Source organism: Quercus lobata, chromosome 6 (assembly GCF_001633185.2).
Source record: "Quercus lobata isolate SW786 chromosome 6, ValleyOak3.0 Primary Assembly, whole genome shotgun sequence".
NCBI lineage: Eukaryota > Viridiplantae > Streptophyta > Magnoliopsida > Fagales > Fagaceae > Quercus > Quercus lobata.
The window spans coordinates 11,307,005-11,322,404 of record NC_044909.1 but is presented as its reverse complement, the minus strand read 5'-3'; the positions used below and the strand labels follow the sequence as shown (position 1 = coordinate 11,322,404).

General features: G+C 33.3%; 1 protein-coding gene across 2 annotated transcripts; it reads left to right on the top strand.

The window, feature by feature from the left end:
• The first annotated feature begins 7,328 nt into the window (after positions 1 to 7,328).
• Positions 7,329 to 13,685, top strand: LOC115994860 (protein FAR1-RELATED SEQUENCE 11-like). Of its 2 annotated transcripts, none has more exons than XM_031119165.1 (4): positions 7,329 to 7,571; positions 8,643 to 9,650; positions 10,105 to 10,548; positions 10,631 to 13,685. In XM_031119165.1, the coding sequence occupies exons 2-4, from the start codon at positions 8,682 to 8,684 to the stop codon at positions 11,492 to 11,494; spliced, it is 2,277 nt and encodes a 758-aa protein (XP_030975025.1). In that variant the 5' UTR covers positions 7,329 to 7,571; positions 8,643 to 8,681; the 3' UTR covers positions 11,495 to 13,685. The 2 variants fall into 2 exon arrangements, with proteins under 2 accessions (XP_030975025.1, XP_030975026.1); XM_031119166.1 differs by having other exon boundaries at positions 7,350 to 7,571; positions 8,622 to 9,650.
• Positions 13,686 to 15,400: the final 1,715 nt, after the last annotated feature.

The following is a 15,400-nucleotide window of genomic DNA, read 5'->3' as shown; positions in this document are numbered from 1 at the left end:
GAAAGACCCCTTATTCAGTTGTAGAATGGAAAATAGAGGAAAAGATATAATAAAGAGACAGATGATTATAAAAATTCATTTATTGAATTCTATATATAATATTCATTAAGGGAAAAATTGGAAGTCCATACTAATCAATAAAGTGGGCAAAATTTGCTGAATAGTACTTTTCTCCCTCCAAATTGGCAAATTACCCCACTTTGGAGGAATTGAAAATAAAGAGTTTGAAAGGGTAATGTACCCCTTCAAACCCCTTTAAATCTTTTCTCCTTCACTTTAAAAAAAGCTTTGAAACAAGGGGAATGTAAATCCTCACACCCTCCCCCATACTTCCTTTTCTCTCTTCTCATCCAAACACACTTTAAATTAGATAAGCACTTATTAATGACCATTTTAAATTAGATAAGCATGATATGAATGCTTGCCTCTAGTTTATAATTTGACTTGGTCTTTTCTTTTCTATTTTCCTAAGCATTGATGCTCATGATGATGGCCAAGAGTACGTTTTTCTGTATTTGAAATTTCTAAATAACATGATAGTGCATAATATCATCATGCTTCATGTTGGATAATTACAATTTACTCCATTGTAGTTTGACATAATCACAATTAATCCACAAACTTTTAAATTTTCTGTTGCGATACTTAATTCCCTATGGTTTGGACTAACACTCCGTTTGTTTCAATGAAAAACATTGTATAAAGATAATTTTCCGTGTTTTTCAGTATTTGATAGTATCAGAAAAACGAGTTAAAAGAAAACTACTTTTGGTCAACAGAAAAAGTATAACTTATTTTTAAAAATTGTTTTCCACTAATTTTTTTTGGAAAACAACTCTATTTCATAGTAAGCTAAATAAGAGAAGTTAAAAGATTGTTTTTTAACTCATTTAAGGTTACTACCAAACATAAAAGAATGAGATAGTTTTATAGAAAATATTTTTTGGAAAATGACTCATTTTTTAGAAAATATTATTACCGAAACAAACAAAGCGTAAAATGAAATTGTTAAGGTTTCACCTAAAGTACCTCCAATGATTTCATTTAAGGGAAAAGTTAATGGATCCCCTAAAAACATTGGTTTATGAAAATTTTTTAGAAATTTTTTATGGGAAAAGAAAAAAACAACTGACTTTGTTTTACAACTTTTTATATTCTCATCAAAGTGGTATTAAAACTTTCCTTAAATAATTAATTAAAAAAATTCCCCAATGGCACCTATTAACCGGATCCTTCATTTAATCCAAACTTAGGAGAGAAAATGTAACAAATTTTTTTGAAAAAAAAAAAATTCTCGTGGCACTAAACTATTGTTTAATCAAATCACATTAGGGGTAATTTGTTTGTCTAAACAAGGCAAAATTTAGTAATTTGGAGCAATTCTAATAGTTTCATTTTAATCCAAAATTTATTAATTTAGATAGAATCTTAACCATTTTATTTTAATCCAAATTTTAGAGGGTTAAATGTATTTATTGAAAATGTATGGACGAAATTATAATTGTAAACCACACAAGAGGATGATTTGTAATTTTTTTCCCTTTTAATAAATATATAAAAAATATGAGTAAATAAAATTTGTAGGTGTATACTTTTAAACCTGTCCAAAAAAAGAAATATTATGCTAAAGTCTCTAACCATCATTTTTGGTAATATTACTAAATGTGTACTGTACCTCTTTTCTTTTCCATTTTTGTTAGAACTAATGGACAATGTACGTAGCCACTAGTGGGAGGCTAGCTAGACCGAAGGACAGACCCAAATTTATTCTTTTTTGTCAAGTCTTGTGGAAAATGCTGCAAGTCACTTGTCACAGAGGAGGGTGGAGAAATTTTCTCGATTCAAATTGATTTCAAGTCATGAAACTTATTGTGTAGTGTCTTGGAAAGGAAATTTTGAAGACGTGGAGAGAATTAAGTAATGATACTGAGCCACATGAATATTATCTTTTGACTGTAACACGTACGTGCATAATTAGTCCATTGGAGAATACTATTGTCACCAAAATTTTCACAATAAAATTATATACAATATAAGTTCACATCCAAATTATATCATCTCAAATACTATATAATAAAAATTATGTTCTACTGGCTGTAATTTCACCCTCTCCTTTTTTTATTAAGTTTTTAATTTATTTCTCCTTACTTTTGCAAAAAACACGACCCAACGGTGTTAAAATGAGTCAAAAAATGGTTACTCAATTGACAATACTCTACTTTCGCTTTGAAGGTTTTATATTTGGAGTCATCATTTGATTATTTTATAATAAAATCACAATTTAAAAATTTTTTTTTTTTTTAAAAAAAAAAACATTTTTACTTGAATGAACTTCTAGATTACATTGTCTTTCTTGAAAATTCATAAAAACAAAAAATTACATGGCCTGTTTTCCTAGTTACAATCAAAAAATAAATACAACACTTTTACTCCTAATTACATTCTAAAAATAGAAAGTTACATAAATAGGTCACTAATTTAGACTCCAAACCAAAGTTCGAAAGATAAATAAAAAGATTAGAATGTATTAGACACCCACCCAGCCTACTCAAAAGTTGATCTTTTAGGAATCACTGGTCATATCATTTTATGAACAAGTAATTCATTTCATATTATCTTTACACAAACATGTAAATTCATCAAATTATTGTCAAAGAAAACATAACATTTACAAGCCATTAGTCCAAGAATCATGTTCATCAAGTTTGCATAATAATCTAAAAAATTCTTTTCATACAAAGATCATGGATATTCACATTGCAATTTCATTCATGCATGTTCATTTTTGGATGTTAACTTATTATTATCATGTCACATCCATAACCTAAGAGCATGCTCATTCGAGCTAACAATTTAGCCAATGTCATCAAAAGAAAACACATTACTTGCAAGAATTAAATAGTGTAGATTTTTTTTAAAGGGTTAGAACATTATATGTGCATGCACTAGCTCTTGAAAGGAATATGATAACGGATTACCTTTAAGGATGGACTAAACTCCACTCGAGATGGTGCTATTCCTCACTACCTTTCTTGTCAATCCACGGACTACTTTTCTTTACCTCCAAATAAGGAAGTTGTACCTTCAATCCTCATATATTGGTTTGGTGAAATTTCATATTTATCCTCCACGATAATAAGATAAGAGTACGTTTGGATTGGGCTGATTTCCAGCGCGTCTGCGTCTGCGTTTTTCCCTTCTTCTTTTTTTCACGCGTTTTTGAGACTTGCGGCTACTGTTCATGCACTGTTCAATGAACAGTAGCCGCAAAGTTTGATTTTTCTAACTTTTTTCAGCCAATTAGTGCACATCGTGTACTGTTCACGGGCCCACAAATTTCACTTTTCAGCAACTTTTTTATTAAAAATGGGTCCCATAGTACTATTCACATATTTAAAAATTATTTTGCTACAATGTTTTTCAGTTTTCAGTTTCAGTTTTCATTTTTCAACTGTATCCAAACGGACCCTAAGAGTGGAAAACAGAAAACCAAGCAAAGCGTTTGAAATTTGAGAATTTAAAGGTTGAAGAAATACCAATCTTTTTTCTTTTTGAGAAACAAAGAAGTACCAATCTAAGAGCTCCTTTTCCCAATCAACACTTTGACTTCCAATGCCACTTTTCATTTTTATCTGATTTTGCTTCAATTTTCTGGCTTGCTTTGGGATAATTACGAGTTTTAATCCACCTTTTAAGCCACCTATTGATCATATTATCCTAAGATATAATTAGGATTTTATATATATATATATATATATATATACAAGATAAAAATTCTACTCTAATTTAATCTAATCTAAGTGTATATGTATGTGAAGCTCCTTCCTGGAGACTTAAATCTTGGCCCTTGCCCCCCACACTCCATAAACACTTATACTTACAATTAATTATCCATTTTTACCAGATAATTAATTAAATATTCAAAGATGGCCATTATATATTAGAATTATCCAATGCACACCTATACATTTTTGCATTTAAGCTTGAACCAGTGAGATTTTAGTACATAATTAATTAAAATTGATTCTTTTTGAGAACCATACTTAATTAATTATTCACAACCACATGTTTTTAAATCCAATTACAAGAATGTCTCTTGTATGCTTAAACTTGATGTGACTTGATCTTTTAATCCGATGGTCCTATTTTCATATGCAATGTGTTATTTTAAAATTTAGGAATTTTAATGATGTCTGAACTTAATTATTTACTCATCTTAATATTCTTTCCATAATCTCTAAAAAAATCTTTAATTTCATGTGTGACTGATAGTTTCGTACCTATTCAACTCATTTGTGTCCCTTTTTTTTTTAATTTTATATATAAATGTAATGGTTGGGACTAAACACATGAAATTTTCTCATTCTAAAAATAGTACCACTTACTTAAACATGCAAGATAGATGATAAAGAGAGTGGAGTTAACATGCAAGATAAAAATAGTAAGTGTAGGGCTAAGGGCCCAAATCATATATTGGGCCTTGGGCCTAGTCCGAGAGCATTAGCAGTCCAAGGAGGAGCAAATAGTAATGAATGATTCAGGTTCAAGGTTTAGTGAGCAAGATATGAACGGGAAGTTGGTCCGAGGAGGAATAACTCCTCGGATACGATAAGTACAATTCATATATGTACTCCAACAATTAAGGTGACCTTCTAAGAAACTCTATCGATAGGGACGTGCATCATGAACATACGAAAATGAGGGGAACCCAAAAATATCTAAGGGAAAGCTATTACCACCGCATTGAATGCACTACAGCTACTTTTCTGGACGCATTTATGTGAAGAATACCCCTAAATAGTGCTACCTTGGCCACTACAACTCATAGAAAGCCAGAGAGAGTATTTGATGGGACAGATACTCAAGTAAGGGCTCAAATGACCAACAAGTGTAGGATCAAGATGATCTGAGGGGAACTATATAATGTAAGGGACCTTCCATGAGGAGGGGGATCGGAAAAATAGAAAGAGAACACTGTAGCAATCTAAATTGTCTTTGTATCCAATTGTGATCAATTTATACAAGTGTGACCTCCTCAGACTGAAAGTCCATTGATATCAGAACCTCTTATTTGTGTTTGATCGTCATTTAATTCAATACTAGCCGTTGTCCAACTCATTAGGGCCTAGTTCTTTGACCCACTCTCTACAAATTTATTGTACTGAGCTCATTAGGCCAAGATCCCATACATCTTGGACTTGGGCTGTAAACCGTGTCCTTACAGTAAGTATATCATTTTTCTTAATAATATAGGGATAGAAAAACAAACTTTAAGAAAACTTTAGGGAGGAGAAAAATATTTTTAGGCAAAAATACAATTTACACTCTATAAATTCAGTGAATTGTTATTTTAGTCCACTAAATTTAAAATTGACATTTTAGTCCGTCAACTTTGACAACACTATTGTTTTATTCCTTTCATGTCCATTACCATTTGAAAACACATTAACTCTCTCAAAACAATGTTGTTTTTAAATCATTTTTTTATGCTTCAAATGTGAAACAATATCATTTTAGGAGAGAAAACATCAATAGAAGAATGACTAAAGTAAAAGCATTGTCAAAGTTAAAGGACTAAAATGACAAAATTTAAACTTATTAAACTAAAAGGAAAATTCTCCAAGCCTATAAGATGTTTTTTATTTTTACCATATCATTTATATTTATATATATATATATATAAAGCTAAAATACAAATTGCACCCTTTAAGTTTGACTGAAATTCATTTCAATCATTTAACGTTACTTTTGCTCAATTAAATCCTCTAAGTTTCAAATTTATTCAATTCAAGCCATTCATATTTCGTTAAAAAATTGCCATTAAAAAATATTTTTCTCACATGAAAAAAATTAATAAAAACATTTTTTTATATAGATTTTTTATGTAAGATTTATTTTTTCATTAGTTAATTGCATATTTAATAGCAATTTTTTTAACAAAATTGGATTAAAATCCTAAATTGAATAAATTTGAAACTTAAAAAAATCAATTGAATAAAGTAAAATTAGAAAATTGAAATGAATTTTAGTCAAATTTAGAATGTGCAATTTACATTTTAGCCCAAAAAAATTATACTAAGAAACAAAGATCAACCTTAGACTCTTGCTAGGAGAGGTGCCTTAGGCTGTTTGGATGAATTTTTTTCATCACTCAATTTCCGTCACTCAATTTCCATTACTCATAACTCATCACTCATCACTCATCACTTAATTTTTCACACCCGTTTGGCACCATCACTCACTTTCCATCACTCAATATTTTTCACACTATTTGTGGGTCCCATAACTGTCACTCGATGCAGCTTTTTTTTTTTTTTTTTTTTTTTTTCAGTAGCCAAACTCATCGAACCCAGAGAAAAAAAAAATCTGAACGCAGAAAAACCCAGCCAAAAAAAGAACCCAGTGAAAGAACAAAAAAAAAAAAAAAAGAGAAAGAATTGAACCCAGAAAAACCCAGCCAAAAAAAGAACCCAGTGAGAAAAAAAAAAAAAAAAAAAAAAAAAAAAAAAGACGAAGAACTGAACCTAGTGAAGAACATGAAGAAGCCACTAGTGTGAAAGGAAAGAAAAGAAAAAGAACATGAACACACGCACCGAACCCAGTGAAGAAAAAAAAAAAAAAAAAAGATGGTCAAAAGTTACGGCTTTGACTAACAGTGGGTCCCTCCATGTAGTGTTATTTACGGAAATTTCATTGAGTTATGAGTTATGGAAACTAAAAACAGCTAAAATGTGTTTTTAGTTTCCATAACTCATAACTCAAAAATCAGAGAATTGAGTGATGGAAACAGAGTTATCGTGCGCTAAACGGATATTGAGCTATGAGTCCCACCATTTTTGAGTTATGAGTTATAGAAACTGAAAGTTGAGTTACGGAAATAGGCCATCCAAACAGCCTCTACTTCCTCAAGATTTTGTAATTTTCCATTCACTGATGTTGCTCTCTTAGTTGGCCTTGATGCTGTGGGAACCATGTATGAACGGCTCCAAGTATATGATGTTTCTTAGTTAATCTCAATTGCCCTGTTTACCAAAAAAGAGAAAGAAAAAAAGATCAACCTTTTTTTGAGAGAAAAAAAAAAAAAAAGGATCAACCTTAGACCAAATTCTAGTGATAAAAAAATGTGAGCCCAAAAACAAAAAAGGACCAAATGATTTGATTGGGCCTTTGGGCCAGACTTCAATATATGTTCTACATAGATCTCATATCCAGCCCAATTCTTAATAAAAAGTTAATTAAAAAAACAACAAAAACAAAAACAAAAAACTAGGGTTAAGTCTAACGTACGCCGCTGAGGTCTCTTTTTATTGGTTCGTGCCAGCCGTTCGTTTACCCACAAATCACGGGTTTCCCAAAAGAACCCAGTTTTTAGATCCAACGGCTGAAAATCACTTGTGGGTACTCGATAACCTGGTGCACCCACACGGCGCACGATAGCTATCCCTCCCTTGAAAACAGTTCTTCGTTCTCCCTAGTATGCGCCTTACTCCTCCCCGCCAGTTTCCAACACTCTCTCATTGGTTTTTTGACAGTTAAAAAAACAGTTATTCAGCTGCTCAGATCAAACCCAGGTGTGCATAACTGTATCTATCAATAATTTTGATTTTTTTTTTAGTAGTAAATGTACTCATTCTTCATGTTCGTGTGTGTGGGGATGCGTGTTTTTTTTTTTTTTTTTTTAAATACAGTTTTTCAGGTGCTGAGATCAAATCCAGCTGAGTATGACTGTCTCTTAAAGAAAGTACATTTTTTTTAGGATTTTTTTTTTTTTTTTTTTTTTTGGGGATGAATTTTTACTTGGAAATGTAGCTCATTTTTCATGTTTGTGACTTTTATTTTTGAAAATTGTGGTGGGTTTTTTAAAAGGGTAAAATTTATGGGGATTGGTGATATGATATTGGAATTTGGATCTTGTTGGAGGTTGGAATTGGATGGATCATATTTGTGAGATTAAATGAATTTGTGGGGTTTGATTTATTTTGTGAGAGACCCATATGAGATTGGGATTTAAATGAGATGGAGATCCAAAGCTGCATTCTTTGATACAGTTTTTGTTAATGTAAAGTTCAGTGGGTTCTGTTTTCAGCTGTGTTTGATTGTGTGTTTTGATCCTAAATCATATCTGAACATTGGGTCTTTCTTTTTTCTTTTTTCTGTTGGGAAATCAAATGTTGGACATGATTGGTTAGGAAGTAATTATGGGACCTGTGTTTTTGAGGAATTGTTGAACATTGGGGCATATCTTATGAAAGCTTGTCTTCCTCTATTTCCCTTGTGAGATGCATTAAAAGCATACTCTTGTTGTCCTATTGAAGTAAAAGTTTCACTTGTCAAGGGAGTAGCACACACTTTTTAAGGAAACATATAAGCTCATTAACGTTGCTGCTACCTTCTTGTCTTTAGCTTGTGTACTGAAAGAACACGATTCATTGATGCCACCAGAGTGTGTGAAAATTGGAATATGTGCTTAAAAAAAAAAAGATTGAAGAGCTTTCTTGATCAATTTCTGATACCAAAGAATGTTAGGATGTATAAAAGAAATTTAAGTGGCAAGTCACTCTGACTTGTTTTTCTTTTTGCATATCATATTCTTAAGCTGCATTTTTTTTTTTTTGGTTAAGCTGTTATGTTTGTCCTCACAGGTGCTTAATCTGCAAATTCAGTCATCTGTAGAGGAAAGAATGTCGGAAGGGACAAGTGTAGTGATGGAATCTTCTGAAAATGGCACAGATTTGTCTCAAGATGATATTGGCACCATAGAGGAAACACCCGACAATACAATTTTGTCACGACAGACTTCTGTGAACCTTGTTCCATTTATAGGCCAAAGATTTGTTTCTCAGGAAGCCGCTTATGAATTTTATTGCAGTTTTGCAAAGCAATGTGGCTTTTCAATCAGACGTCATCGAACTCGTGGCAAGGATGGGGTCGGTCGGGGAGTTACAAGAAGGGATTTCACTTGCCATCGTGGTGGATATCCACAGTTGAAACCGTCTGAAGATGGAAAGATGCAGAGAAACCGCAAATCATCACGCTGTGGTTGTCAAGCATATTTACGCATTGTTAAGCGGGCAGATTTTGACCTCCCTGAATGGCGTGTTACAGGATTTAGCAATATCCACAACCATGAACTTTTAAAACCACAACAAGTTCGTCTCCTTCCTGCCTATTGTACAATATCTCCAGATGACAAAAGTCGGATTTGCATGTTTGCAAAAGCTGGAATGTCAGTGCGGCAAATGTTAAGATTGTTGGAGCTAGAGAAAGGTGTTAAGTTGGGCTGTCTACCATTTACAGAAATAGATGTGAGAAATCTTTTACAATCTTTTAGAAATGTTGATAGAGATAGTGATGCTATTGATCTTATCGCAATGTGCAAGAAACTGAAAGATGAAAATCCTAACTTCAAGTATGACTTCAAAATAGACTGCCATAACAGGCTGGAGCATATTGCATGGTCTTATGCTTCATCAGTTCAATTGTACGAGGCATTTGGAGATGCAGTGGTTTTTGACACAACACACCGTCTGGATGCCTATGATATGCTATTAGGCATTTGGCTTGGAGTGGACAATCATGGAATGACATGTTTTTTCAGTTGTGTGCTTCTACAGGATGAAAATATGCACTCTTTTTCCTGGGCACTGAAGGTAAGAAGTTTATGGACGTACATATGAAGAAACTGAGGACCATCATCTTTTCCTGCTCTATTTCCTCATTTTGCACGTAAGCCCTAAGTATGAATGTTTGACAAAGGGCTAACTTTAGAATGGGCCATAAAATAGACAGTTAATGTACTTGGCCTTTATCTTCCAAATAGATTTAAACTTAATGCTGGCTTTTGAATGGGGTGCAAAATACAAAATTAAAAGGCATAAGAAAAAGATTTGTGCTTTTTTTTTGCCTTAGGAGTGTGTCTGATCCCGTGCTTTTTTGATATGTTACTTTGCAGCATCTGTGGTATAATGAAGTTGTATTTGATTCCCCCCAACCCCCCCCCCCCCCAAAAAAAAAAAAAAAAAAGATTTCCACCATGTTATCTTATAAGATTCTTGGTTAAATTGAACTTGTTTTCGCTAAGCTTAGTTCATTTCTGGAATGCAGACGTTCTTGGGCTTCATGAAAGGAAAGGCCCCACAGACAATATTAACTGACCATAACATGTGGTTGAAAGATGCTATTGCTATTGAAATGCCTGAAACCAAACATGCCTTTTGCATTTGGCACATCATTGCAAAGTTCTCAGATTGGTTTTCTATACTGCTTGGATCACATTATGATGATTGGAAAGATGAGTTTCATCGGCTCTATAATATGGAATTTGTGGAAGATTTTGAAGGGGGGTGGAGAGAAATGGTGAATAAATATGGATTTCATGCAAATAAGCATATTATCAGCTTATATGCATTACGATCATTTTGGGCTTTGTCATTCTTGCATCGGTACTTCTTTGCAGGAATGATGGGTACATGTCAGTTAGAGTCAATTAATGCTTTCATCCAACGGTTTATGAGTGCACAGTCTCAACTGGATCATTTTGTAGAGCAAGTGGGTAACGTTTATTTCATTTTCTTCCATTCTTTAATTATTTAATAAGCCTAGCTCATTAAAAAAATTTTCCCCACCTCAGGTAGCTGATATTGTTGATTTCAATGACCGGGTTGGAGCAAAGCAAAAGATGCAACGGAAATTGCAGAAAGTCAGCCTGAAAACAGGTTCACCAATTGAATCTCATGCTGCCACTCTTCTTACTCCCTATGCCTTTAGTAAACTCCAAGAGGAGCTTGTGTTGGCTCCGCAGTATGCGTCTCTTCTGGTTGATGAAGGTTGTTTCCAGGTTAGACACCATACCCAGATAGATGGAGGGTGCAACGTGATATGGATTCCTTGTCAAGAGCACATCAGCTGTAGCTGCCATCAGTTTGAGTTTTCAGGCATACTCTGTAGACATGTCCTACGTGTCCTGTCAACTAATAACTGCTTTCACATTCCAGATCGATATCTACCTAACCGTTGGCGTAGTGTCAATTCATCTTGCTCCAACCCCTTCCGGACTGCAACTACAAGGGAGCATTCTGAGAGGATTCAGTTATTAGAGTCCATGGCTTCAACACTTGTGACAGAATCAATTGAAACGGAGGAAAGGCTTGATGTTGCTTGTGAGCAAATGGCCATGGTGTTATCACGTATTAAAGATCTTTCTAGGTCAACACATAGCATGAATGAAATTGCGTATAATTGCCCATCTGACTCGTTGATTCTACCAGAAGTGGAAGATGCTGATGGAATTGTTCAGAGTTTTACAATTGGGAATCCTCATGATAATATCACTTTGGGAAAGCTTAAAGAGAGAAGGCCAAGAGATGGGATTGATACCATTAGAAAGCGGAGGCATTGTCCGGGGCCTTGCTGTGGGCATTTTGGACACGATGGATCAGCCTGTTCATTAATAGGAGATGATGATTTGCCTGAAGATGCACTAGGGTATTTGTAGTTCAACAAGTGGGAACTGGTACTAGATGTACAAAGCAATAGTATCACCTTTGTAAACGTCCATTACCTTTCTTTTTTTCTCTTTTTGATGAATCAGAAAATTACATTAATGCAAACACCATATGTTACACCACTCTCAGCAAGAAGCTGTTTACCCTGCCAGTACAACCCTTACACAATAGAACTATCAAGCACAAAGAGATGTGCTGGCATGCAGTAAGACATGCTCATTTACCAATAGATTATAACTGCTTTAACTTAGCAAAAAAATATTACAACTAATTTTGAACAGATGTCCAAAACCTTCGCATGGTGTTTTTTTTTTAGTCTTTTTCCTCTCATTCTCTCTCTCTCCATTCCAGATTCAATAATACTAAAAAAATTGTCACTCTTTACTAAAGATGTGAGCTATATTGTAATTGCATGTATAAACTCTTCAAGGTTTAGCTTAACATTCATGATACTGCGACTTCCACATTTACACTGCTTGAATAAATAAAATATTGAAATGAAACATTTTTGCTTCTATTTTTGCAATCATGGCCTTCATGAACAAGTTGAGTTTTTCTTGCAATCATCAGTTGACGCAATATTAGTTATTTCCATATTAAACTTTACTCTGTGGAAAGTAATAGGTGTTGCCTGTAATGTGTTTTCTCAGTATTTTGCTTTGCTTATGCTCTGTTGCACACAATTGCACTTTAACCTTGCTTTGCTATAGGAATTGGGGACCCAGGACTCTGTAGTTCAGATTATTAGAGAAGACTAAAAATTTCCATTTGTTCTAATTTTTTTATTGTTGTCATGTATAAGTTCAAATTACTGCAGATAGAATGGTTGTTTATATTTTTTTATCTAATCTGTGTCTATACTCTTTCTTGATAACATCTTCATGGTGTTGCGTCCCATATTTGCTCCTGAGTCCCAATTCCTTGTAAGTGCATTTGGTCGGGTTTTGTGTTGAATGGGACGGACATGGCAATTTCCCTTGACACTAAAAGTATGGCAGAAATTCTTATACATGTATGAAATGGGAATATGATATATCAATACTTTACATGGCAATTTTCCATAACACTAAGGTTACAGCTCTTTTCTAAATCCTTACAAACTTCATGCTTTAATTGAGCTGTCAAATATGGTTCTGCCTGTTGTTTCTCTGACAAGTGTACAAAAGTATATCTTTATTGAAGTTATACCTGCTTACATACATGTAAAATTTCTACAATTCATTACTTCTTCTACATCACAACAGTAAAGGACCAAACTTTTGCATTTTGTGGTCTTTGAGGACAAACAGAGATTTTTATATTCAAAATGGTGCAAAAGCTATACCTTAGTCAACTGAATCTTCAGCCAAAGAAACTTTGCTTAGCCTGCTTGGAAGCGATTTAGCACTGCTGTTTGCAAATTTTCTTCTCCCAACACGATGATTCTGCGACCCAGAAAGTGCTCTCTGTGCCAATGCTTTCCCTAAATTGGTGTTGGTTGTGCCTTTTGTGTTAGGCTTTTTGTCTGATGTTTTTGCTTGGTTGCTGCTGGTGCAGGCATCAAGATCATTGGCATTGGCCTTTTCAGAAGCCATTTTTTACAAGTTGAAGAACTGCAACGAGGAAGGAACTCTTAGAAAAGGCTTTTATGGTAAAAGTGCGAGTTTTAATGGGTGGCAACCAAAAGAATATGTTAGAAGCAAGTGGGTGGAGGAGGAGTTATCTTTTTGTGTTGCAGAAAGAATCCCCAAAAATATTCTTGCTCTTGGAATAAGTTTGTGCTGTCTTGTCTTTTAAGAAATCAAAGATGCATCCAAGAGACCATCCAATCTTTCCTTAAGAGTTTCCAGAGAAGATTGCTATTCCCTTGTGCAGTGCAGTATGTTATATTTGATTTGTGGAAAAGAGATCTTTATAGTTGTAATGCTGCACTGTATCAGATTCAATTTCTGCGGTTTGCACTGGCATTCTGAAAAGACATATAGTGAAATATTTGATTTGGGGTGCATGAGGCAAGTCATGGTCAATAGTGCTATCTTTTATGGATTCCTGTAACACAAATCTTTAAAAGCATGATATAGCTCAACACCTGAACTAGACTCATGACAAAGATACTCTTACAGTTGCAGTACATGTTATTGAATGGAGAACTAAATAGAGACAGGCATGTTGTGCTTACTGCATGCACAAATTTATCTGCAACGTGTCAACGTTTCTGCTTGCTTATTTTGCTATTTAATTACTTTTTATGTGAATTTTCTACTTCCAGATTAGAAAAGTTTGTCTGATTTAGGCCTTTACCTCTTAAAGGACAAGTAGAATATCATTTGGCTTGGATGTTCAGGGCAACTTGGTTTTATAGAGATCACTTTCTAACATGAATCAGTTTGAAATGTTCAATTGGACAGGGAAAAAAAAGGCTTTAAAAAGTTCTACAATAAAAAATAGCTATAAGCTATTGGGGAAAAAAAAAACTAATTCTAATTTATTTATATATTTCTAAAAGTTGAAGTGTAGCATTTATTATTACCACACTTTAATTGAGCCACATTAGCATTCATGTCATTATCTTCTTTTTCTTTTTTTATCCAAATTTCCTATAATTGTTTTTAACATTTATTTTTTTAATATTTACACTTTTCCAACCTTTCTCCCTCCCTTACTTCTTCATCTCCCCACTACTTCTCCAGCCTTTCTCCCTTCCTTATCTTTTCATCTCCCCACTACCCTCTAAATTAATATCATTCTTTCTCTTTCCCCCCATCTTCCTTTATTTTTGTTTTTTTTTATTCATACCCTCTTACTATAAATTTGTCGCTATCTCTTCCATTCTATGCATAGTTTTCCCTTACAACAAAAATGTTGTTTCTCTCTCTCTCTCAAATTTTTGGTGGATTTTTTATTTTTCTTGCATATCTGTTTTGTGTTGATAATTTTTTTTATATTCTTTAAAACTCTACTTTGGGTTAATGTGATTTGGCTTTGTTTTTTATTTATTTATTTATTGTGTTCTCTTTGATTGTTAAATGTTATCCTATTGCGTTATAAAGAATTATATATAACATTTAAAAATATAATATTATTCTATTACATAGTATGATTTGAATAATTTGTTATTTATTGTAAATTGATATTTCTTTTACTACATAGCATGATTTTTTTATAGTGCTCAATTTAAATGTTAAACTATGAGACTTTACTAATTTTTGTTTATTCTTTAATCCTTTGTGGTTGACAAAGTACTCTTAATAGTTGTATTAAAAATACATTATAATGTCATTTATTTAGAGAAAAACAAAGGTTAACCAAACGAAAATAATCGGATAGGGAACAAATTTAAGCTTTTGCAATTTTATTTTAATTATTATTATTATTTTATTACAATGCATATATAGAAATTTAATTATTAGATTTTGCTAATAACTGCTTATTTGATAATATGTTTTGGTTGACAAAGTACTCTTAATAGTTGTATTAGAAGTACATTATAATGTCATTTATTTAGAGAAAAGCAAAGGTTAACTAAACGAAAATAATCGGATGGGTGACAAATTTAAGCTTTTGCAATTTTATTTTTTTTATTATTATTATTTTATTACAATGCATATATAGAAATTTAATTATTAGATTTAGCTAATAACTACTTGTAAGGACACAATTCTCTGGCGGCCCAATAAGGATGTTGGGCTCGCGTACGAAAGATCCCTCACAATATGATTTGTAGAGAGTGGGCTTGAAAAGCTAGCCGCTGGTCACGGGGCGATGTCCGATCCTGGCTTTATAGGAATTCAGGTAGAAAAAGGAGTTGGGCCTGAACATTTAAGCCCTAAGACGTCGCATCCTATGGGATGGGACTCCTCGGAGTTGATCCGAGGACCATTGAGGCCTTCCCCCGGTTATCCAACGACGGACTTTCT